General features: G+C 36.0%; 3 protein-coding genes across 4 annotated transcripts in view; 2 read left to right on the forward strand and 1 right to left on the reverse strand.

The window, feature by feature from the left end:
• The window catches only part of LOC133520842 (multiple epidermal growth factor-like domains protein 10), a 55,072-nt gene extending 51,493 nt beyond the window's left edge, over positions 1 to 3,579 (reverse strand). Inside the window, exon 1 of the mRNA XM_061855526.1 lies at positions 3,331 to 3,579. Coding sequence (XP_061711510.1) covers positions 3,331 to 3,434 — 104 coding nt within the window. The 5' untranslated portion in view covers positions 3,435 to 3,579. The remainder of the gene's footprint in view (positions 1 to 3,330) is intronic.
• Positions 3,580 to 9,244: 5,665 nt separating this feature from the next.
• LOC133520851 (uncharacterized) lies at positions 9,245 to 12,682 on the forward strand. The gene is made up of 3 exons (XM_061855536.1): positions 9,245 to 9,410; positions 10,719 to 11,584; positions 12,110 to 12,682. Exons 1-3 carry the CDS (start codon positions 9,346 to 9,348, stop codon positions 12,154 to 12,156), a joined length of 978 nt encoding a protein of 325 aa, XP_061711520.1. The 5' UTR covers positions 9,245 to 9,345; the 3' UTR covers positions 12,157 to 12,682.
• A 4,905-nt stretch (positions 12,683 to 17,587) lies between these two features.
• LOC133520852 (uncharacterized) overlaps positions 17,588 to 27,590 on the forward strand; it is a 108,870-nt gene continuing 98,867 nt past the window's right edge. For both annotated transcript variants that reach the window (XM_061855537.1, XM_061855538.1), the window contains exon 1: positions 17,588 to 19,761. The gene's annotated coding sequence lies outside the window, so the exon portion shown is untranslated. The remainder of the gene's footprint in view (positions 19,762 to 27,590) is intronic.

Below are 27,590 nucleotides of genomic sequence, written 5' to 3' on the forward strand. Positions count from 1 at the left end.
TTATTTTTTATTTTGCTTTCTTGTATCTTAATGCTTGTAGTTTTTTTCTGTTTCGTTTTGGCTAAGGTTAAGAATTTCAACATAAGTACAAAATTATGGAAGGTAGAGGTAATTAATAAAATCTCCATATACCAAAAAGTGTCCGTCAAAAAACCTTAAATAGGTGACGCTACAATATCTAGAATACTTGAAAAAAAAAAACAAATCACAGACAGCACACTTGTCTCCGTCAATAACGCCTAGGTTCTTAGCTACTCTAGCGCTCTACTCTGGAGAGATTTGGAACTATTATTTATAGCTGATAGCTGGACACTTTTGCAACAGTTCTGCTTATGGAGATTGTATTCCTTACGTCTACCTTCCATATACAAAATGTTAGCGCGTAGTAAGCAAGTTGTGTTTGCCTATAATTGGGTGGTTCCCGGTAGTCAGTTTGTAGATAGTTATTTTATTCATTTTCATTTTATTTATTTATTATAGCCTTTTTGTCATGACACCCAAATGCTGTTTATTTGTTTCTTCACTGATGTTTTGTTAAATGTATTGGGTGCCCGCTTGCCAGTCGGCATAGGCCTCCTCCTCCTCCTGGAGGAGGAGGCCTAAGCCGGATAAATATGGATTGATATGAATAAAATAGGCCTCCTGGTGGCCTATTTTATTCATATTCATATTTAAGTTCTGATACATTTTAAGTTTCATTTTTAATTACTTTTATGTTTACATATATTTTACTATGATTTGATTGATGATATATTTTACTATAATGATATTTCATTAATGATTAAATATTTCATTTCATATTTTAATTACATTACAATTTACAAGTATATTTTCAGCAAAACCGGGTACTAAATGTTTTATTAGTATTACCCTACCTATTGTAAAAGAGCCATTGGCGAAAGCCGAAAACAATCATCGGTGCAAATAATATTTCATCGATTATAAACGTTTGTCTTAAAATAACATTTGATATTTTTAACACAATTAAGGACTTTATATTCTCCTGTATCACAGGATGTGCTAAATCCGTGGACTTCCGTCGCGGGTCGTCGGACAAGCTGCGCGTACGCATTTACATATACATACTTATTATCATATATGCATATCGAGGAATCACCATTGTAAGGCTAATGCATGTTTAATGAGTAAATTTTAAGGTTCCGTAACTTCCGCATCCAAAAGGGTAGCACCTTTACTAATAGCCTATCATATCTATTAATTAAGGGGCTTACTGATTACCAGTTAACTAGACGATATCGGCCTGTCAGTTATTCGCGATTGTCAGCTTTTGCGAATAACTGACAGGCCGATATCGTCCGGCGAACTGGTACTCAGTAAGCCCCTTTGAAATTGCTTAATACGAATCGAAAATGATAATCAGTAAAATTAAGTTTTGAACTTATTTTAATATGCTTGGGTCTTACGAGAGTTTTAAAGCTCTAAGTACCACTGTTTTAATTATTAGTAAGGTTGTTGCCCGGTGACAACATACGTAATAAAAAATAGTAGATAAGGTATACCTGGATAAGATCGGATGGAGGATAAGATCGTATGATCGCAATTGCTACCAATACAGCAGTTATTTTACATCACTAGCAAAACGGTGTGTTACGCTAATTATTTCCGCCCCTCTTGCCATATTGTAGTAACCGCTCAGTCATGTCAGTCGTGTGTTACGAACGTTTAAAACAAGTGTGAATAATTTGAAATTTTACGGAAAAGATCGGATTTTTTCAACGTACTTACAACTTATTCTCCTTGCTTTGGAGTTCGAATTAGCCCAAGAATGTTTTTCGGTTTGGTGCCTTGAAAAAAATGTAGTTCATTTTAGTAAATTAGTTAAGTGAAATAATGACAACAATTTGTTTTCTTCTTTATAATTTGCATTAAACATTCGGAGATAAAAGCTAGTAAAAAATAAGTACCTAATTATTTTTTTGTGACGCCCTTCCAACTCGCCGAAAAATAGTTCGGTCTTACCCGGGCATACCTTACCCAACACGCAACAGTTTACAAATTCGTTGAGAAAGTTGCGTTTTACGGTGCATAATTAATGCTTTAAAATCTGTTCTTGACCTGTTCTTGTATTTGACACGAATCGCACTTTACACTACCGCAACAAAATCTAATTAAGATCAAGTTTTTAAAGTTTGAATCCTGCTCTTTTTTTTTATACTACGTCGGTGGCAAACAAGCATACGGCCCGCCTGATGGTAATCAGTCTCCGTAGCCTATGTACGCCTGCAACTCCAGAGGAGTTACATGCGCGTTGCCGATCCTAAACCCGCCCCCTCCTCGTTGAGCCATCTTTCTCTACTAATTTGGCAAAATATGACCTACGGAACCCTCAACGCGAGAGTTTGAGTAACTTATGTTTTTTTACATCTACGTGCATATCCTCACAACGTCACACGTGACGACCACCTCATGGCATAAGTATTAAGGTGACGTTCAGATGTCAATTTGCATTACTGTTGCGACGTCGTTGTTGCCGCTGCTGTATCTGTGAATTATCTTGATAAAATTAGTGACGTTCACCGCCGCATTACTGTTGCGATTATGACGTTCGCTCCGTCACCCATAGTATCAAGAAAATTGACAGATACAGCGGGCGGCGGTATGTAAACAACGACGCCTTTAAGACATATTTATTTATATGCAGTTGACGTTCAATGAATTAAAACCCTAGGAAAGTTATCGGAAATCATCTTAGGAGATAGGTAATTCTGATGATGAAAGGTCACGGACTTTGAGCCATTCAGGGTTTAGTTTACATTGGACTTTTCATACTGTTACTATTGGCAACCAAATTAGCTTGAACCTTAAATTGATTGTACCAACTACGAATAAAAGTAGTTTACTATATTTTTCCATATTATTACGTAGTAAATAGCTATCCAAACCTGTCAAACTTAGGGTAGACGGAGGCGAATCACGACACAGGGCGAATTGGATCATGACGAAAAATCCATTGATATATGAAGTATTGCTTTGATATGAACAAACAAAAATTTCACCGTACGTCTCTTAGCCTGCGATGTCAGTCGTAAGAAATATTTTATTCGTATCGCTTCGCCCTGTGATCCGATTCACCTCGGTCTACTCTACGTTAAAACATACAGAGTATATATAAAAAATATTGCATTAATTATGACTAAACTTGTCACTAAATATTATGATGAATCCCCTCTTCATTATCAGTTATTGTTACTTTTATTCAAATTCATTGAAAGCGCAAAAAATATTTGAGCTTGCTACTTTCGTTTTCTTAAAAGTTTATGGCTTTGAGCTTCATTGATATATATACATAGTAAATTGGCCAATACTCACGTATGCTTCGACACACAAACACCCTTCTGCGAAGCTTTTAAACCGTCCACTAGTCCAACTTCCAAGCCAACCAAAAATAAACAAAACACACACCATAACTTCATTTTGGAACACCTCACTATTTCGAACGCATTTAAATTTCGAATCCTATCCGAACTCTAACGTTCGAAATTTATCACTGACACGTTTCAATTTCGAATTATAACGTTCGAAATGTGAAAACTTTAAATGAAATGCCCGATTGACACCCTCTGGTTGTCACGACTGATTCGAAATGGTGTGTCCACTATCTCTTAATGATATTTAAATGCACAAGTAGGCCTCATTAGTATGTCGAGCACGCGATTATAGTTCCTGTTCGTATTGGCTTAAAATCTTAAATGAGCTATTTGAGTGCGCGTGATTTGTTTTATGTGTGTAATTAGGATGGGTTTTGTACAATTGAGCTTTCGTGTTATTTTCAGTTATTAATGTCAATAAATTGTAATTACCACAATTTAATTATGCACAAAATATATATAAGTTATTACCTCCATATTTGTTTCTACAGATTAGGAATTTACTGTAATTTTAAGGCAAAGTGTTTTCGGCCGTGTTTTTTCTGGTACCTACTTTTGAATTTATTTTCTGTGAAAATTTGTTCTGCCTTGCTCCCGTAGTGATTAGATTTAAGATTGGATATGGAAAACTGTTTGGGAGATTCAAGCGTGGCAATGTTGAACGAGTTTACGATAAGTACACGGTTACATTACATTTTTTTTTTTTTTTTTTTTTTTATTGAGAAACAAACAGTCTTAAAATAAACATATGAGCAACTTAGCTAATAGCTATGGATTTTCTATATTTTTTTGTATACTACGTTGGAGGCAAACAAGCATGGGGGTGTCCATTAATCGCGTCATATTGTATAGGGGGGGGGAGGGGGTCAGCAAAAAATCACCAATGATCACCACAGGGGACGGGGGGGTATGGACACGTATCACGTGTATTTTTTTTTTCATCTGTGCTATACTGTATTATAGTCAATAATAATCCTTCACGTGTACTTAGGTTCATTTGTTAGAAAACTGTTCTTTAGTTATCGAAAAAAATACACGTCATATTGGATGGGGGGGGGGGGGGGTCCTGAAAATATCACCAAAGATCACCATGGGGGAGGGGGGGGGTCTAAAACAAGCCAAAAACGTATGACGCGATTAATGGACGCCCCCCATACGGCCTGCCTGATGGTAAGCAGTCTTCCTAGCCTATGTACGCCTGCAACTCCAGAGGAGTCACAAGCGCGTTGCCGACCCTAACACTCCGCACCCTCGTTGAGCTCTGATAACCTTACTCACCGGCAGGAACACAACACTATGAGTAGGGTCTATAGTGTTATTTGGCTGCGGTTTTCTGTAAGGTGGAGGTACTTCCCCAGTTGGGCTCTGCTCTAGATCTGAAATGACATCCGCTGGCTGTGCCCTACCACACAAGGCGAGATGACATTGACAATACCCACACCTCTCTTAAAAGTCTAATATCATTCGAGAAATAGGGCCCTGTCAAATCGTATGAGTTACCATAGCAACACCAATAATATTAGACTCATACCGTTCGAGAAATGAGCCCCTGGAGTCAAGGATGGAGTTGTATGTATAGCCGTACCATCCTAGAGATTGGCGGGAAACATCATAAGAATACCAAATTTCACTCAAAGCAAACATCGTGCACACATAAGGTAGAAGCACTAGTGCTCGACGCTGCACTAGTCACCGACATGGGCACTTTATTTCATGGAAATATAGGTTAAATTTGAACAACGAAGATTTTTCTGTATTCGAACTTAATCCTTGTCACTTTGACATAAAGTGCCCATGTCGAGTACTAGTGCAGCGTCGAGCACTAGTACTTCTACCTTACTAAGCTTATAAATTACTGAATGAAACAGAAACGATAAAAGCTCATTTATCTTCATTATGATATCATTGCTAACTTAATATAACCACAGTTATGATAAGTATTTCTACATATGGCCATCAATCTTATTGCGCTTGTCAATAACTTTATTCCAAAGCTTTAAGGGCTATTTTTGATTGTAGTAGTAACTTTTACTGACTTGGTTTATGTCAGTTGGCCGGCCCTTTGTTAGTGTCGTATTTTATCTACAGTTTCCATATTTGGTATTATTGTTATGTTAAACTTAATGTGTTATTATGCAGTTGGTTAGATGTGTTGAGCGCCTGATATTTTGTTCACAGCAACGTTCTTATATGTACATATAATATGTTGCGTGGTGTTTTTAGGGTTCCATAATCAACTAGGAACCCATATAGTTTCGCCTTGTCTGTAAGTCTGTCCGCGGCTTTACTCCGTGATTGTTTGTGCTAGAAAGCTGCAATTTGGCATGGATATATAAATTATGCATGGCAAAAGAACGGTAAATTAAAACTACAAAAAAAATTTAGGTTACCTTGCATATATGTTTTTTTTTTTTTCGCTTTGACCTAAAGGTGTGTGGTATCGTTGGATAGGTCTTTCAAAACGAATAATAGTCTCCGCATTTTTTATAAGTGAATTCAGAAATAATCTCACCGAAAGAATAAACATATTATGTGTAAGGTAGAGGGGGCTACCTTTTGAAAATATATGTAAATCGCAAAACAAAAACTTAATACAAAATTTCAATCTGAGCATGGCCCGACATGTTTTTAGTCGATTTTTATTTTTGTAGAAAGTTGCTTAGTTTGAGCTAGTTTAAGTAATTTTTATTTCAGCTTTATAACATCGTTAATAACTGGGAAATACATAAAAAGGCTGCCTTAGGATTTTTGTGATTAATTAAGTACCTAATGATTATCTAGGGGTTTATTTACATTAGTTTTAAATAAAACTAATGATTTTTAATGAATTACTGCGCAGCTAAACTAATTAATGGACCTGGGAACCATATTAAGTGAAACATATTTGAACAATTAACTCATGTCTAATGAGTAATATTTAATTTATCCTGTAAGTAATATTTAACCTCGCAACTCGTAAATCGCCTAAATTAGCACTAGTAGCTCTGTGAGCTGTAGACCTCGCGATATGATTCATAAACTTAAAAAAAAAAAAAAAATACTTACTTCCTTGATACATTATCACAGCATATTAGCATAGATTATTATAGCAAGTGCCACAGACCCTTCCGCAATTATTAACATTTTAGAAAAACGAAAAGACAGAAAATTTATATCTAACTAATGAACCTGCTCCCAAAATTTCACGAGGATCGGTTGAAAATTGCGACCAGTAGGGCTAAGATGGTCGACTCTTTATCATTTGTCACCATGCCTGTCACGTTCTAACAAGTATGTAAACGCGAAAGTGACCCAAAAGTGGTTAAACTCGTATCAAGATTAATTATCTGCACACTTCCACATTAGTTAACTGCATAATAAGCTTTATGTATGTATGTATGTCACTTTATTGCACATAAACAGGTTAACGTTAACACACAAAAGACAAAACTAAACAAACAAACAAATTGTATGTACAAACGCGAACTTATCCCTAAAAGGGATCTCTTCCAGCTTTAAAAACAAGAAATTAATCACGAGCCGAAGTCCCCAAGATGGCGGTCGACAAGGAGCCCCTTTAGAGTAGTTACATTTACCTTAGGTATAGTTAGGGTTACCACACGTCCTGTATATACGGGACTGTCACCGTATTCGTATCGCGTCCCGTATTTTTCTCATTCCGTACATTAATACTGTTGTAGAATACCTATATTAATGGTCACAATCATCTCTGTTTAACCATCTAGTCTTATTACGTACGTGAGTTGAAGCTAGGTGAACCTCCTTAGTTGCAATAGGGTTGTTTCCATCTACAAATTTTAGGGCAGAATTGTATCCCAATAATTTTTTTTGGATTATAAGAACATGTTAAACTACTTTTAGGGGACCTGTAATGACCATATTTTTGTAAATATTGAATTTAAAATACCTTTTGGCACACGTCACGAGACCAAACTCGAAACGTCATTGAAGATTCTGATGACGCCACAACTCTCGGATTGACACTGTTGACAGTTAGGCGATAAACAACAAACGACAAATGTCAGTTGACAATTCGTATCTTCTACGTGCGTATGTAGTTATGTGCCAAACCGTAAAATGTGACGTCACACAATTTTCAAACAGCGTTTTGGGCGCGAAAGCATAAGTCAAAATATATATTGTTAATTTAACATATTTAAAGCCGTTTTTGGTATAAAAGTTGAATTTTAGGGCAACTTTTAGTTAATATAGAACGTAATACGAGCGTTTCAAAAAATTGGAAACTACCCTATTGCTCTGGCTGACTTTACCTGGAGATAATACAGTCGACACATGGGATTGACGTTTGAGGTAAAATATAGCATTAAATGAAAACCACATGAAAACTCAACACGATGAGTAATTAATATGCATTATATTGAACTATTTTGTTATAAATATTCCTTTAAAGTGGACGTGTCGTTCTAGTCTATGAATATGAAAAGGATTGTGTGTTACTGTCTTGCAATTTCAATGGTAAGTATTTTAATAATCTTACCTAGTTACCATCAGAACTAGTTCACATTAAAAAAAAATCCAAGGGATGAAAGGCACTCCCGAAAAAGGTAATAATGCCTTTCATTGCCTGCCCACGTTAAACACTCTACTTTTCATTTCGAATACGAGGAAAGTAAAATACATGTGTTTTTTTAGGGTTCCGTAGCCAAATGGCAAAAAACGGAACCCTTATAGATTCATCATGTCCGTCTGTCTGTCCGATTATGTCACCGCCACTTTTTTCCGAAACTATAAGAGCTATACTGTTCAAACTTGGTAAGTAGATGTATTCTATGAACCGCATTAGAATTTTTACAAAAAAATAAAAAAAAATTTGGGGGTTCCCCATACTTAGAACTGAAACACTAAAAATCTTTTTTCATCAAACCCATACGTGTGGGGTATCTATGGATAGGTCTTTAAAAATGATATTGAGGTTTCTAATATCATTTTTTTCTAAACTGAATAGTTTGCGCAAGAGACACTTCCAAAGTGGTAAAATGTGTGTCCCCCCCCCCCCCCGTAACTTCTAAAATAACAGAATGAAAAATCTAAAAAAAATATATGATATACATTGCCATTGTATGCCACATTTAACTACATTTTATTTATTTGTTTTTTGAAAATTAACTATATCGATTAGTTTCCCTTAACGTACTTACCCATACCCCGAAGTTAACGGAATTCAAAAAAAACACCCGGTATAAATTATGAACCTAAACATTTTCAAATTGTATTAATTTATTTAAATGAATACAAGTAACTACAGCAAAAATGCATAACTGTTCTGCCGGCTGTATACACTCGAAGACGAGAGACGAGGAAGAGTGAGACCAGAAGGAAACATGTGACATGTACACACTCGTTCTCGGCCTATCTCGGGGTGTCGGGACGAGTGTGTACAGCCCGCATTCAATGAAATCGCTACTAAGTATCTATATTTACAAGCCTGCTAGAGCTTACTGTAAAGCCTTGTTCGGACTAGGCTAGTATTTTAGTCTAGTGGCGAGTAATTTAGTAGCTAAACGTGTCTGAACACCAAAAAATTAGTCGAGTGGATTAGTAAGTAATTTAGTCGAGTCAATCCATTTTATTCTATTTTTTTTAGTAGTTTAGTAGCGAGTAGCACCCCCCACCACGCGTCCGTGCTCACTCGGCCGCCGGCTAAACAAGTCCGAACCTGTCGATTTAGTCGAGTTCATTAGTTGACGTGAAAATGTAGAGTACAGAGTACCACTGACTTGTGAGCTTTACTCGACTGTAATGCGAACGATTTTTAGGCAGTAGCGAATAGTTTAGCTACTAAATTACTCGCCACTAGACTAAAATACTAGCCTAGTCCGAACAAGGCTTAAGGCTTAGTCAATTTGTGTAGGAATGTCCAATATTTATTTATTATTTACTCAAGGGTTTCCCACAGATTCCCCTTAAAGGATGTTCTGATATTGACGGAGATTGTATGGAGCCCCAACTATTTGTGGAAGAAACGTACTGCGGTTACAACAATATGACATCATTAACGATGTAAGTTTCATTTAGTTCGTGTCACCCACGATGACGCGCAGATTTGTCAAATCTAACCTTTAATAACATTACAATAAGAGTCAAGGCAGGCGTGGTCGTGAATAACACGATTTATAACGATTTTGACGACCAGTTTGGCCTAGTGGGTAGTGACCCTGCCTACGAAGTCGATGGTCCCAGGTTCAAATCCTGATAAGGGCATTTATTCATGTGATGAGCATGGATATTTGTTCCTGAGTCATGGGTGTTTTCTATTTTTTTTTTTTTTTTTTTTTTTTTACCTTATTGAGCTTATTGAACAACACAAGCCTTATTGAGCTTACTGTGGGACTTAGTCAATTTGTGTAATAATGTACTATAATATTTATTTATTTATTTATTTATTTATAACAATTATAAAAAAAGGGCCCTATTCAGTTGTGCTAACAGGGTTATAACTGTAAATTACTTATGTTTATTTTTATTTGTTTGTATTTCGTTTTTGTTGTGCTTTTAATACGAATTGAGAGCCGACTAAATGATTTTTTTATCTTCGAGGTCCGTGGCAACTACTTCGGGGGATAGCATCCCGAAAAATCAAAATTTATTTTTCTTTCTTCCTCAAAAAAGAGGATTTGTATTCATTTGACGACCGAACCCTAATGGGCGATGGTCCTGGGTTCGAATCCCGGTAAGGGCATTTATTTATGTGATGAGTGATGAGCACAGATATTTGTTCCTGCGTCATGAATGTTTTCTATGTATTTAAGTATTTGTATATTATATATATCGTTGTCTGAGTACCCAAAACGCAAGCCGTCTTGAGCTTAGCGTGGGACTTAGTCAATTTGTGTAAGAATGTCCCTATAATATTTATTTATATTTACCGTTTATTCTTTCCTTGGCTTACTTCCTAATTTCAATTTTCGTGGTAGCTCTGCGGCATCATTAGCTACTCAGTTACTTGATTATCAAAATGTCAAATCAGACTTGCAAAGGTTCGACAATAGCCTGTATTGTGCTCTGTTTACCGTTCGCTAAAACAATGAATTAAAGATGTTTCAGATGTCGAGACGTTTTGTAATGGAACTGTCTTTAACGCCGAGTTGCTAACGAATGTTGACGTCTTTCTTATTTAGAAACATAATATCATTGAAAGTTATCAAATGCAGCACACACAAAATTGATAATTAAAATTTTGATAAATTAATATGAAGGTCATACTCTTACAATAGAGCCTTTAGGGTCAAATAAATCCCAAAAATTGGCGTATGTACTTAGGCTTAGTAATATGTTAGTATCGCTTATACCATTTAAATTTTATTTCAGGTACACAATTAACAATAAATCTCTAGCAACTTCTCTCCATGACGGCTGCGCTGTTGATTTTGATGAACCACTTAATTTAAATAACACATTTTATATCGAATGTGATACGGAAACTAGTTGCTTTGATGAATCAAAAGAAATTAGTAGAGAGACTTATTACCTAGAGTGCGAAGAAGTGGATATATTTAGTAAAGAAATAATGATTTCAAAAGAGCATAATGAAAGTACGACAGAGTCGTTTTTACTGACAAATGAAACTACAACAGAATTCTATGATAAAACAACAGCTGCACATGGAAGTTCATCAGAAGTTTATATATTTACAAATGAAACTATCACGGATCCTGATGGTCTATTGAGAAATGGTCTTGTAAATTCAACAAAAGTTGATGTGGATACCGAATCTTCCACAGCAGTTGAAAGCATATCGAAAAATGATATTGCGATTTCGTCAGGAGCAGGGTTCACAGCGGAATCTACCACATCAGTTGATGACATATTGAACCATGATGTTGCCAATTCGGCAAAGGTTAATTTGTTTACAACTACAACTAGTATAACTACCACAGAGCTTAATAATGAATTGAAAGATAATCATAATTCATCAAAAGGAGATAATATGTTTGACAATGAAACGTCGATTGAGCATTATGATGTATTGAAAGATATTAATGCGAATTCTACAATAATAAATGCATTAAGTAATAATACTGATGCTCGTATATTAACGGCAGCTACGGAGAATTCGTCTGACTCTAATAATATCTTGGCTATTCTTGGATATTCTTTAGCAGGGATTGGAGCAACATTGGCGTTAGCTTTCGGAGCATATAGATTCAAAAATGCTGTGCAATCAGGAAGCTACTGTAAGTGTTAATTTTTTACCTCAAAATAACTAAAAATTTCTACATGTCATATTTAATATTTAACTCACCAATCTAATAACATTTAGCCTATTCATTGACATGGGTATTCATCAGGAGTTACAGACATTATTTTCGGAATTCCATTTATTATAAAATCCTTCTCAAAATCAAGATAGGTCAAAAATTAATATTGCGTCTGGCAAATAAGATACACAAGACATATAACATTTTTGGTTGAGAAGACTATCATCAAGGCAAGAACTCTCGTATTTGTATACGAATTTTGCTCAGACACAGTCAAAAAGATTTGCTCCTTCTGGTCTACCGGACTTCTGTAAGTCGAGCAAGTGTACTAGACCATACAAGAGTTAGAAGCAACGATATGGTCTTTCTTATCTGATAGACGGTCTACTCCACATTGACCTAAATAATATTTTTGATCAAGATTACACTTCATTCCTAGTTTTTAACGATTGTTATCTAATAGCTAATATAAAATCATGTATTCTGTTGTGTCGATTTCAGTAATTCCTGAAACATCAAGTCCACCGGGTTTTATAGAGCTAGCATGAGTTGTGCTGTATCGCAATGCTATATCGAAGGAGTGACAACATTCCAGCCACTGATTGAAAGGGCTCTCCGAACTTCAAGACTTCTACACTATCTACGCGTTGACTGTGCGTTTCTCCAAAAACTTCTTGCCTCACACGGCTAAACTGTTTAATGAATGTTGCCAGCGGTATTTCCGGACCGATATGACCTTCACTCACAAAATTCGGCAATCGTGAAAAATACAATCGCATACACCCTTATGCCTGGGCCGTATCCTTGTTGTATAATGGAATTATTAAATACCATTGCAAGTCACAAGCAAGGTGATATATTACTCCGGGACAAAGACTGCTGCTATTTATATAAAGCGCAAGACAGACCCCATATGGAGTATTGCTGTGCCCCAGGAGCAACTGCATTCCAGCTTGGACCCTTCTACTCAGTCCAAAGGCGCGCTGTACGAGTCGTCGACGATCCCAAACTCCTTGACATGATGCCAACGGCCGATTTCTATCACCGCACCGCTCGCCGTCGGCAGGGTGTTCATCCTCAGCCTCACACACTAGAAGCTAAATGATTACGTACTGTGTGGTTTAAGAGGAACTTCCCGCGGACGCACCGGCTGTGGAATGAGCTCCCTGCCGAGGTTTTCCCGAAGGCCTACAGCACGGGGTTCTTCAAAAAAGGAGTATACAGGTTTTTAAAGAGTCGGCAACGCGGATGTAATATCTCTGGTGTTGCAGGCGTCCATAGGCTACGGTGACTGCTTACCATCAAGCGAGCAGTATGCTGGTTTGCCACCGACGTGGTATAAAAAATACTCCTAACAGTCCTAAGTAATACCTCAATAGCCTTACCATGACTGCCTCAATAGTGTCAAACTGACATATTCGCTAGCGTGAGCGTAACTTACTTTCTATGCATCTTGCTCGTACCTACTGGAATAATAGTGCGAGCGAAATGTGTAGAAACTAAGTAAGTTACGCTCGCGCTAGCGAATATGTCATTGTCAAACTGGTGGTAACCATACAGTATTAAGTAGGTATATCGTCACAAAAATACCAGGATATTTCCGTAGAATTTTGTATATAACTAATTAATTCTAGGTTCTTAGTCATAAGTAATTTATTTGAAAAATGTGCAACTAATAAATGTTGAGTTTTGTTTTTTATTCTTGTTTTTTTACAACTAATGATTATTGTTTTTCTTCTTCATTTATTAGAAAATACATAGCGTTTAAAATTGTCCAGATACATTACTTTTATTTTTTATTATCATTCCTAATATATATTAATATGAAACAAGAAAAATTTTTTTTTTTTTTTACAAACTCATATAGCTGTATAAAAATGTCATAATTTATTTATAACACCATGGCAAAAGTGTTGAATATTTCCTTACTCTTCGTTTTACATACTTTTGTTTCCTTGTGTGACTATGGATGACGATGTAGGAATATGTGTAATAAAAAAAATATATACAATTTATATTTAGTAATGCATTAATTGAATAGGAAAGTAGCTAACTGTAGCATTTTCCTTGGGGTTCCATAGCAACAATCAACAAAGTATATGAATTTATTCGACGACCGGTCTGGCCTAGTGGATATTGACCCTGCCTACGAAGCCGATGGTCCCGGGTTCAAATCCTGGTAAGGGCATTTATTCGTGTGATGAGCAAGAATATTTGTTCCTGAGTCATGGGTGTTTTCTATGTATTTAAGTATTTATAAATATTCATATATTATATATGTTTTTAAGGGAGTTCCCTCTGCCAACAAACTGTCTTACAGTTTGGCAGAAGAAAATAAAATTGTAAAATCAGGGTTTTTTTTTACCAGAATAAATGATTTTTTTTTTTTTTTTATATCGTTGTCTAAGTACCCTCAACACAAGCCTTATTGAGCTTACTGTGGGGCTTAGTCGATTTGTGTAATAATGTCCTATAATATTTATTTATTTTTATTAATTAATTATATAAAAATCGTATGCGCATACGCATAACACACATCTTTTGCTTTTGCATACAAATGCGGAAGTGTCATTTTTATAAATAAATAAATAAAAATAAATAAATATTATAGCACATTATTACACAAATTGACTAAGTCCCACAGTAAGCTCAATAAGGCTTGTGTTGAGGGTACTTAGACAACGATATATATAATATATAAATATTTATAAATACTTAAATACATAGAAAACACCCATGACTCAGGAACAAATATCCATGTTCACATGCTTTATTAAACCAGAGTCTATGAAATAACACTATCATCAAACCACCCAACTATAGTCCTAAGCTCCCAACCATGATCCACAAATAAATTCCAATTGTTTCATTCTGTACCCCTAGTGTAAATTTAATCGACATCATAACGTGACGAACGCGTTTGCGTTAAGTCTCATTTTGTATAGGATTTTGAGTTTCCAAAACGTCCCGCTTGGCGCGCTCTTTCTAAATCACATACAAAATGAGACTAAACGCAAACGCGTACGTCACGTTTCGAAATCTAATTTATTTACACTAGGGGTACAGGTGTCTTTTACTAGATTTTTGTAGTTCTAAGTATGAAAACGGATTATATCGCGTTTAATGAATTTCACGATACAAGTGCAGATAATAGGAAATTCGCAACGAGTGGTGATAAACAAGTTGCGAATTACCTATCCGCACATGTATCGTGTACAACGTTTAAGAGCTCCTGTACATGATGGTCCAGCGTAGGCCAGCCTAAGGGACGCAGCTATGCGGTGGAATGAGATAGCAATATCACTTGCTTCCTCTAACGCATAAATGGGTCTCTTGGACTGGCTCACGCTGGGCCATCGTGTAGAGGAACCATTACAGTACATATGGGTCTTTGAAGCTTTCGAATGAATGAGACACTGAGATAACTTCCGCACTTGCATTAAAATCTGCCGTTGGACATGCAGGTGAGCAAAAACCCTTCTAAGCTTCAAAAACCTACTGAAAAATTATTACTTGTCCCTTCCTTGGTGTGATCCTGTGTATACAGTATATTTTGTATTTTTTTATTTTAATATTTAGATTAATGCCATATATTTATTTAATATGTATTAATGTGTGTGCAGATTGTGCTTAACAGATTGCGGACAGGGTTCGGCCGTACCGCACATTTTAAACATCTTTGTGGATGGATCGACTCGCCCAGATGCGATTGTGGCGCTGAATCTCAAACTGTCCAACACGTGGTACAGGAGTGCCCCCTCAGAGCCTATCCTGGAAGCCCCGATGACCTGTTCTCACTTACTCCTGACGTAGCTCAATGGCTGAAAACCTTGGATACAAACTTGTGACATACCTACCTGATATATTTTCGATTTACTTGTGATTTTTGTTATGCCATTCGATTAAATAATAAATGTGTGTGCAACTTTCTCACTCCTCTAATTTATTCGTGCACTACTTACCTGTTTTAAAACTTTTTTAAATCTTTATATCCTGCTACCTTGTTGTTTCCATTTCCGAAAATGTTAACCAATATCCTTGTTTTGGTGAAAACATAGTGTAATTAAGGCAAATGTGTATTTGGATTCGTTGGTCAATATTTCCAATATTCATATTAAAATGTAAATTAACTTTCGATATGAGTTGGATTTGAGTTGGATGACCTATAATAAAAAAAAAAAAAAAAATATAAAAAAAACCACATCAGAGACGAGTACCTACGTATTATTGTTAAATTTTATTTAAACACTTGATGATGTCATACGGGCTTGTAATCAAGTAAAACCACAAATTATATTATATTTTCACTCAGTTTGACGCAAAGTAGGTATGTGTGTATTAGTCTATTACTAGATGATTTTCCCCTTTTACAAGCTTGTATTTAACTTACAATGTTGAATCTACCTATATTTGTACTGGTCAAATCTTACAGGTAAAATTTAACCCAATTCCCGATTTTCGTTTGAACTAAAAATTTGCAAATATATTTAAGTCGGGTGCCCAGGGATCTGTACCCCTAGTGTAAATTTATTCGATGGCGTGACGTGATGAACGCGTTTGCGTTAAGTCTCATTTTGTATGGGATATTGAGTTTCCTAAACGTCCCGCTTGGCACGCTGTTTCTTAATCCCACATCACGTCACGCTATCGATTAAATGAACACTAGGGGTGCTGTACCCCTAGTGTAAATTTATGTGATAGCGAAACGTGACATACGCGTTTGCGTTAAGTCTCATTTTGTATGTGATTTTGAGTTTCCAAAACGTCCTACTTGGCGCGCTGTTTTTAAATCCCATACAAAATGAGACTTAACACAAACGCGGACGTCACGTTTCGCTATCGAATAAATTTACACTAGGGGCTCTGAAACCAGTTTTTTTTTTCATGGGAACGAAAACGGTATTTTTTCGTTCTTTATTAATTATTTCATTTCTAATTTGGCAATCTAATAATACGAAGTCGTTATCTAAAACACAACTGAATCCTACATTTGGAATATAAAATAAACCGATTTATATGGTTATTTCGAAGTTTTTCCCCGATCTCTGCGGGTGATAATGCAATAATATTATGGTAACATCAAGCTGATCTGGTGATGGAGACACGAACGTATAACATCGTTCCACCAATCCATCAATCGACCAACCACCAATCGATCGATCGACGTCGACTGTTCCATTCGATCTATTCCATCGATTCCATCGATTGATTATCGATCGATTGGTGTGGTCCCTCGTGTCGATAACGAACGGGTAGACATGACAAGACCTCACCCTCTATCCCTTCTCAAAATACTTTTTTTAATATGTTCCTGAATTCATAAACTATTGTAACTTTACTCTTCCTAACTTGTGAATGTACACCGACCTATAGTTTAAGCATCTAGGTATATTTTGCTACACAGTAACGTAAATCAAAACAAATCTAGGTTACCGGCTTCGTATCATTAAATTCATAAACCTCTTGACATTACCCTCAGGCATTATTCTTTTGGAAACTTGCGAAAACTTAGCTGCTATCTCGCCCACTGTAGTTCCGCGAGAAAGGGATCGAAATGTATGGCTGTAAGCGTTGGTTTCAGAATAGGTTTCTCGGAATAATGCTATGTCTACACGTCTACATACAAATTAAAACTGTCAGCTTCTGTTTTAACTTATTCTCAGTGTATGATAAGGATCCTCACCGATATTTTTGTTCTATTTTTAGACCATTCTTCAGCAATCTCATTCATCTGGCTATACATATTCGCAAATTCCCAAGAGATTCCGCTGAGCCATTTTGGCTGTAGGTGGATCTTGGCGCGGGTTACAGTCACCAAAAATGAGATGCTAGTAAATTTATGTATGGCCAGGGGAATGAGATTTTTGAAACTGACCCTAGTGATATTTTTCCGAGAACGGTTTTTTCTTCTCTATACAACACAATCGAGGTTTGAAATTCGAACCGACAATCTTTACCCCCACACACATTAATATATGAAAGGCGTTATGCAATGTTTATGTTTTGTGTACAATGCTATTTTTCCTATACAACGAGGACAAGTATATGTATATAAAAAAGGAAGTACTTACTAATTATTAAATATGCTTTCCTTAAATAAACACTTTTATTAATTTTGTAGGTATGATTTTATTTGAAAAAACAAATATACTTAAGCTATGATTTTTGTGAAAACATATGTACTTTACTTAAAGCACTGGTTTCGATAAAAAAAAATCATTCTATAAAATAAACTCACGGCTAAACTTTACAAACATTGTATTTTTTCCTACATCAGCTCTTCCTTCAACTCTCCCACCTAAGATGTTTTTGATCAGTTCTTCGTATCGTAGTCAAGTGTCAACGCACACGCATATTTTCTCTACTGTTATGTTTTTTTTATGGAATACTCAGCAAACGAGCAGACGAGTCGCCTAGTGGGAAGTGGTCACAGTCGCCCATGAACATAAGAAAAAAAAAAGTAAAACTACTTCCTTCTGTCGGAACTGACCCTTCGTGTCTTTTTTTTGTGTTTAATTTTAGGTTTTGGTTTTTATAACTAACTTAGTTTGTTTTTGGATCTCAAATGGTCTGAAATAAATCTTTTTTTTTTTATAAGCAACATCGCTCTCATTAGTATGGACAAAATCAGAACGTTGTTCTTGAAATTTTTGGGAATATTATGGTTTGGCTGCTTTGAGCCAAATCTTATGCGTTTGCCAAACTGTGCAAAACTTCCTACAAATAATAATAACGGTAGTGTGGACACAGCCTTAAGAAACTCTTCCGCGCATGCCCCACTATAAACCATTATAAGGAGGACCCTTTATTCTAAAAAGTTCCGGCTTGTTATGCCCCGCGCCATGACGAGAATAGGTCTATATTAAATGGTTTACGTTGCAACTTCACACTGTAACTGTAGCATTTCAAAAAGTCGTATGTTTATATTGGTTTCATAATAACATACGACTATTCGAATGTGTGTGGCTTCGGCCGAAACTCACAATGTAATCGTTGCAAATCAAAAAGTCATAACTCTATACTACTTGCATAGTAACATAAGACCTTATCGATCTGTCTATCTGTCGTAAAGCTGCGGTTGAAAACAAGTGTGCGTAGCATTTAGAAAGTCGTATCTTTATACAATCTTCATACTGACATAGAACCTTTTAGTTTTAAGCCTATTAGAGCTTCGGGAAAAGTCGGAAGTGTTCGGGAGACTTCGTCGGTCGAGTAAACGTTTTTCTAATGTATTCAGGGTTTACACTGTAAGTTTTGACAAGCTATCAAAGTTTTTAGGTGCGGTTAGGTATTCGATAGGTAAAATAATAATGGCGATTTTTCAATTTTATATTTTTTTTGAAGAAAATATTGGAATAAAAAGAAGTAGGTTTATTGTGTAGGTCACAACGCAACGCGATGTTATACATAAAGTACAAATGTTAGCGCCATTGTGACGCTAGTCTTTACAAGCTACAAGGAGCAGAATTCCTTGGAGCAAACCAGACTTAGGTCATTATGGTTCTAAATTACAGCTATGAATGTTATTGAATTTGGCATGAGTATCATACGACCAAGGCAGCACGCCAAAAACACAATTTACGAGCAACATTTCCTAGGAAAGCACCTTTGATACCTAACTTAGATATGGCCATTTGGGCATGCGAAAGGGCATAACATATTTTTCTAGCAAATTTCAGTACATACTAACTACATATGTAACCTTTGTATTACTATCGCTTGCCCCTGCCATTCATCGACTAAAATTGTACAAAAACGCGCACATGCGTGAGAAGAAACGTCAAAATCTAAAATGGTGGTCTAATAATACCTAAAGGAGAAACCCTGGTCTAGTTATTAAAAAAATATATACACTCGCACCTGTAGTGAGCCCCATCGATAGGGGTGTCAGCACCGCGTCTGCGCGGAGCGCCTGTCCGCCGCCCCGGACGCTTTGCACGTCTCTGCAACTAAATTATATATTTTTAAATTTCAAAAAAGTAACGCGCGTCAAAAATCGGTTCAGTGCCAGTGTTTTTGAAGTGTGAAGTGATTGAAATTTTGAATTTGGAATATTATTATTTTTCGAATGTTTCGATTGTGTTTTATTGTTAAATAATTAGTGGTTTTAGTGTGATGTGAGGATAATTGTTACGTAAAAGCGTAGGAGTTAGGTAAGTGGTATTATCATATTTGTATATGTATATTTAATACCTAATTTGTTAGTTGTAGCTACCCTTTATTACGAAACCCCACCACTTCGCGTTGAAGCTAAAGTACTTACACAAACACGTTTTGAATTGAAAATACAATATAAAGATAAACAATTCAATTTTAAATAATCCAAATTACTATAAACGATACTGTTATATGCCATTTTATGGTACGCAAAACAACCATTTTAAGCGCCGTTTTTCATTGTTACACTTGTAATTTTTCCCTACTAGAAATAAAAACAATATGTAATTTACATCACTATTAACGCTCCCTATATATTTTTTTGTATGTATCAACTTATCTCATTAAGTGAAATGTAATATTTCTTTTGAGATAAATAAAATATCTTTAACCCGATTTTCATTAATTCCATATTCAAGTAAATCAAAGGATGTATACATACAATGTATACATACAAAAAACAGATTACCTACAGGTAATCTGTTTTTTGTATTACCTATATTTAATAAAGAGATTTATCCGCAACTTAGGGGCAAAGAAATATTTTTAACAAATATTTTGATTTGCGTTTTTCTTTTTTTAAGTAGTCATAGACTATATAAATTATAAACTAACGGGCGGCGGGTACTGTGACCAGGTGGTCGAGATGTTCATGACGTTAGCCCGGTTTACTAAGTACGCTGGTTCAAATCCGAACTTCGCCACTGGAGGTTTTCGTCACTTTTTATTTAACATATGACATCTATTTCAGTTTGTAAGAGATGAATCGTTTTAATAATAATATTTAGTTTCCCTCCAGTACAGTGTGAAAATAGTTATCCAAATTTTTTATACTACGGCGGTGGCAAACAAGCATACGGCCTGCCTGATGGTAAGCAGTCTCCGTAGCCTATGTACACCTGCAACTCCAGAGGAGTTACATGCGCGTTGCCGACCCTAACCCCACCTCCCTCTTAGAGCTCTGGCAACCTTACTCACCGGCAGGAACACAACACTATGATTAGGGTCTAGTGTTATTTGGCTGCTGTTTTCTGTAAGGTGGAGGTACTTCCCCAGTTGGGCTCTGCTCTAGATCTGGAATGACATCTGCTGTGCTGTGCCCTACCACACAAGGCGAGATGACATTCACATTGCCCATACCTCTCTTTTGGACGTAGTTTATATAAGGACATACCCGGGTCCAATTTCTCAACTCCCCTTTCAAATCATCTTTGAAATGACAATTAGTGCAACATTTACCTAATATTTAAAACTTTCACGTCTTGAACACATATAAGTAGACCAAAGAAATTCTACCAGAACAAAACCAGAAGCTCACCAAAACTCTACTGAAAACACCCAGACACAAACTACGGAAAATAGTAGGATTAATTACAGGACATATCACATTAAACAAACACCTACACAATATGGGTAAAACGGACAGCCCCATAGCCTGCATGGGAGCAGAGGAAACAGCAAAACATATTCTCCTAGACTGTAAACAGGTAGAAGTAAACAGGAACAAATACTAGGGACTCCGTACACATTAAAGGAGGCAGTTAGCAACCTGAAGACACTGCTAGGTTTCGTGGAGGAGCTGGGATGGTTAAAGTAGCTAGTGCTACCTCGTTTTCACGCAAAATAGGCATAATGGTTGTCGATTTGCGGAAAATGTCCAGCATAACTAACTAACTAGCTATAGCACTTTTTCGACAAGCTCCAATTGTCCATCGTAGTCATAGTATTTTTTGCACTGGGTACATAAGTTAATATATATGTATGTATATTTAATTATAGTATATTTATGTAAGTTTATAACCGTTAGTATATATTATTTATCACAATTTTGCTTGTTTTAAGTTACTTATTCTGTTTTTTTTTTTGTTTCATGCTTGCACGTACTACTGTTTCTGTTTAGCCTGATGGTTGACTGGTAGAGAATGCCTTTAGGCATTAAGTTCGCCATTTGTACTTTATTTGTTATATCGTGCAATAAAGTTTAAATAAATAAATATAGCCAAAAAAGAGTGTAAAGTATCTTTAAGAAATTTCCCACTCTTCAAAAGCTCCCAACTATCTATGGTCCAAAATTAATTCGTTATGTTAATGTCTTAGTAAATGAAAAGAAAACAGACAATAAAAACTCGGCTATTTAAATTTCGTTACATATTGAACTTGTAATAGTTTTTGTACCGGACTATAGTGGGTGGTTTTACAAAAAGCCTCATATCGCCTCACGTAATTAATGAACGACCCCTGTACCTATTATACCTTTTGAGTAAATACCACACATGTAAACCTATATATATAATATTTATGGCCTTTGTATCATTAAATTTGACAACCCGTCATCTTAAATAAAGTAGAAGCCTATTACCGGCTGTTTGGGGAATGTGATTAATATCGTAAATTATGAGCCCGAGGGCTTTCCTGTAACCTTACGGTTTATTACGTGAATATACGCAGAGGTCACGTTGCCGTACATGATTACAATATTGAATACGTATCTAAAGAGATCCGGGGCTGATTCTAATTTAACATTTTGTTATAAATAAATAATAAATAAATATTATAGGGACATTCTTACACAAATTGATACCCACGGTAAGCCAAGAAGGCTTGTGTTGTGGGTACCCAGACAACGATATATATACTATACAAAAAAAGTAAAGTTATTGAACACTTCGTACATTTTTCAGAACATGATTCTAAATCTAATAATCGCGGACAAACATACATACCTACATGCGTTCATACAAACATACTGGTCAAACTGATAACTTTTTTTTGCTTAGTACACGGGCGAAGCCGCGGGAAAAGCCTAGTATACTATACAAATACATAAATACCAACATACAAGGTGCCCGTGAGCATTGCGAGACATTTTAACTAAGCATTCCTGATATATATAATATTTAGAAACTAAAATGTCATAAAAAAAAATTATGGATTAGGCCTAATAGTTTCAGAGATAATTAAAAGTTTTTCGAAATCATTCTTTCGCCATAAGTCGTTACAAAACACATTTTTGACTGCAGTATTGCCACTTTGAGGTCTAGTCTGGACATACCTATTGATTGACAACGAAAAATTTAAAAAATTTATTCGAGAGGCTACCCCGAATAAAAAAAACTTTTTAGCTAATTTTAGGTTGTGTTTATCAATAAAAATTACGTTTTATGTACAGGAGTGTTCAAAAAAAGGGAAAATAAAAACAATTTTTTTTTGTCTAATTTCACAAAAGTCATATAACAGTCAGTTCGCTTCTGTTGCCATCAGGAATGCACCGTTAAAATCTCTCGCAATGCTCACGGGCACCTTGTATAGAACATCCATGGCTCATAAACAAATAACTGTGCTCATCACAACAATGCCCTTACCGGGATTCAAATCCAGGACCATCGGCTTTATAGGCAGGGTCACTACCCACTAAACCAGACCGGTCGTCGGTCGTGTTATGTTTTGAACTGGTTTTTGACATGATCTTGACATGATCTTGGCGCGCATCTCCCGCATGATTGACTTACTGTTGCGTGCATCTATCAGCGTGAGCGATCTTTAAGGCCATACCAAAATAATATTAAAACCGTAACCAGTTGTTAAATCAGAATCGGCTTCCTGGAAACCGATTCTAATTTAAAAATAATCGTTACGGATTTGATCATGTTTTGATACGACTTTTTAGTTTTTAGCCTGGAATACGGAAAAAATATACAAAGGGTAAGTCAAAGTCAAGTCAATATATTATTTATTCAAATAGGTTTAACAATAAGCACTTTTAAAAAGTTTTACAAATATCATCTTAATTTAAATATTAGAGCAATTTATTGATGCAGTTTTTATTGGTCTTAAAAACCTTTGAATTAATTCAGATATATGCAATAATATTATTAATAAATGAGTATGAATATGTCAAACACCAAAATTGTGTAAAAAGTACTAGTCTAGAAATATTCTCTAAGTCTAAATGGGTACTGATAATACCAAAGATGATGCACGCAGAAGATAGAAAATTATTATCTTTCTGCCAATATTCGAGAATAAGCCCCAAGAAAGTGTACCGAAGGGCGTCTAAAAATAGCATTCGCCAACTTCGCCTGGGTTTTATTATTTAATGATTATGGCGCATGGTACACTGCATCCGATTCGCACGTCGCTCCGAAGTTTGAGCGAGACAACGCTATACGCGTATTATAGCTAAATCCCTCTCGCACGTCGGCGGCTCACCCAAAATACAATGTGAAAAAAAGGGGTCCGCTTGGCTATGATTCCTACTATGTGACAATAATTTTTATAGTTAAATTATATTAAAAAAAAAACATCACACTTGCTCGAAAAATATCTGATTTCATGCAGGTTTACTGAAAGACAAAGGCCTATATTGTTCGCGCAGGTGTTATTGATTGTGATAAAAATGATTCGATAGTGAAAAAAGCTATAACTCCCTAGGGAGTTATAAATTTATTTATTATTATTATGTACATTTTTCATACAAACCAAGTAGCATAAATGTGTTTTACTTTTAAAATACTAACGTTTACAATTTAATATTTTTGTTTATGTTTAAAATTATTTAATTTGATTATTAAAATATTTTTACATAATTTTCAATCGTGGCTGAATGCCGAATGGGTCTGTGCCTTCGATGCCTAACCTGTCAAGAAATTACAAAATGGCGGACGAATGTTTGATATGTCACCGTATTTAAGAATTATTTCGCTTAAAATTTAGTTTTTTCTTTACAAGTGTGATGAAAAACATTGTGTGTAACTCCGCGGATAAGAATATTGCAAACATTCTCTGTACCGTACTAACACTATATGGATCTTCCTAGATTCGATACAAATAAATAATTGAAATTTAATTGAAATTGAAATTGTATAGGTTTCTCTTTTTCTCTACCAATGGACTTCAATACGGAATTCTTCTAAAAACGTTCATCAGAGCAGCTTTTAAAGATTCGTGTAACAATGGGGGCCTAGCCAAAGTGAAAACCGTTGATAGAAAACACCAATCAAAACTTAAATCAGGGGGCATCCATTAATTACATCACTCGTTTGGAACACAAGGTTGTCTGAAAGAGATCGCTTTTTAGCGATAAGACCGCCTGTTCTATTTTCCTTTAAAATTTATTTATAGTTTTACATGTATGTAAAATATATAGTTGTTGGTGCAATAAATAATATTTACCTACTTATTTACGTTTAGGGGGAGGGAAGCGGTCAATAAAATGTGACATGTTGTGATAAGGGGGAAAGGGAGTCACAAACTTTGTGACGTCACTTTAACTTCATCAGTAACCTTTTTTTTTAATTTTCTGTACAGTTAAATAACAAGTTTTTGGAACGATTATCGTTTTTATTATTGACGACCGGTCTGGCTTAGTGGTTAGTGACCCTGCTTATGAAGCCGCTGGTCCTGGGTTTGAATCGAAACCCGGTAATGGCAAATTTGTGTGATGAGCAGAAATATTTGTTCCTGAGTCATGGATGTTTTCTATGTGTTAAGTATTTGTATATTATATATATCGTTGTCTGGGTACCCATAACACAAGCCTTCTTGAGCTTACCGTGGGACTTAATTTGTGGAAGAATGTCCCTATAATATTTATTTATTTATTCGTTTAATTTTCTTTCTTAGTCATTTTAAAAGTTTTTTTAAAAATGATTACATTTTTGGGTTGGGTTTTGGGTTAAAATTACTAATATTTCTTTTATGAAAAATATTTTGATAAAATATTACTAGTACCTAATTCGATTTGCCGATTTCCTTGAAAACAGAATTGCCAAGAATGTGACGACACACCAGGGGGGAGGGATTTGCCAAATGTGACCAAGTGTGACATACGGAGGGGGGCAGTGGTGAAAAAACTTAGAAATTTGCGTGACGTAATTAATGGATGACCCCTAATGAATGAAAATGGTCACGTGACTTTTCGTAGCATCTGTCATCCCGATTTTTTTTCGTTTTGCGTTTGTCGTTTTAAGTACAATTGTCGTCTTGAAAGACCCCCTGAAGTTACAAGCGTATAGTCTACGGTAACCGCTTACCATCGGTGTGATGTATGCTTGTTTGCATAAAACGGCACGATAATAAATTGACATCCATGAAAATCTGGTTTCAGCGCAGGAAAATTTAATCAAACTGTTAACAAAATGTCATTTGCACGGGAGGTCCCGCGGGGCAGGATTTAAAGATAATTTTGAACACGATATACATCCAGCTATGCTGAGCAGTGTGGGCAGTGTTGTAATGGACCAAATTAGTAATAAGTATAGACTTGCATAGCATAGCAGTTATGTATAAATAAATAATAATAAATAAATAAATATTATAGCGACATTTGTACACAAATTGACTAAGTTCCACGGTAAGCCAAGAAGGCTTGTGTTGTGGGTACTCAGACATGCACTTCCTTTGTTGTTTTTATTTTTTATTATTATTATATTTGTTTGACATTTAGAATTTATTCTAGAAACATTCTAGACTAGTATTTTTTATACAATTGTTTTCTTTATGACGATATTGAAATTTTTAGTATTAAATTTGATCTATGAATTATATTCATTAGTATTATACATGGAATAATATTTACAACATCAATAAATTGCTCTGATAATTAGCTTAAGATAATATATGTAATACTGTCTTACTATTCATAAGTGCTTGTTACTAGGCCTACATGAATAAAGTATATTTGAACATGAACAGACAACGATATATCTAATATACAAATACTTAAATACATAGAAAACATCCATGACTCAGGAACAAATAGCTGTGCTCATCACACCGGGATTCGAACCCAGGACCATCGGCTTCATAGGCAGGGTCAGTACCCACTAGGCCAGACCGGTCGTCAAAATTAATAAACAATATATATATATTATAGTTTACGAATAAATGTTTTTATTTTACTTCACAAAAACATCAGAAAGATAAAACATAAGTTTCTTCACTATTCCAAATTTCAATACGATAGTGTAAGTAATTCCCGAAATATTTAGCGACGTGTAGTGTAGTGTTTATATATCAAACAGACGGACGGAGTCGTATCATAAGGGTTCCGTTTTACCTTTTCGGTACGGAACCGGTACCCTAAAGAGAGATTTTTTTATATATTTATTTTTTTATACTACGTCGGTGACAAACAAGCATACGGCCTGCCTGATGGTAAGCAGTATCCGTAGCCTATGTACGCCTGCAACTCCAGAGGAGTTACATGCACGTTGCCGACCCTAACCCCCTCCCACCCTCGTTGAGCTCTGGCAACCTTACTCACCGGCAGGAACACAACACTATGAGTAGGGCCTAGTGTTATTTGGCTGCGGTTTTCTGTAAGGTGGAGGTACTTCCCCAGTTGGGCTCTGCTCTAGATCTGGAATGACATCCGCTGTGCTGTGCCCTACCACACAGAGCGAGATGACATTCACAATGCCCATACCTCTCTTGTGGACGTAGTTTAAGGACATACCCGGGTCATATTATAGTACAGTCAGCAAACGAGCAGACGAGCCGCCTGATGGGAAGCGGTCATCGTCGCCCATGGACATAAGCAACACCATAGGAGCCACTTAAGCGTTGCCGACCCTTGAGAACCTTAAATACCCGCTTCTTGAAGAATTTCATGTCGTAGCGCAAAGGAACCTCAGGAAGCAACGCATTCCACATTCCGCACGTTCTAGGAAGAATCGAGCGAGATGCCCGCTTATTCTTGGTGTGCCATGTATCTAAGAAGTGAGGATGAGCTTTGCTCCTTTGGCGGGAGGTGCGGTGATAAAAACGTGACGATGACACCAATTGGCTAAGTCTGACGCTCGCACTCGACGATTGAAACACCTCT

Source organism: Cydia pomonella, chromosome 8 (assembly GCF_033807575.1).
Source record: "Cydia pomonella isolate Wapato2018A chromosome 8, ilCydPomo1, whole genome shotgun sequence".
Lineage (NCBI taxonomy): Eukaryota > Metazoa > Arthropoda > Insecta > Lepidoptera > Tortricidae > Cydia > Cydia pomonella.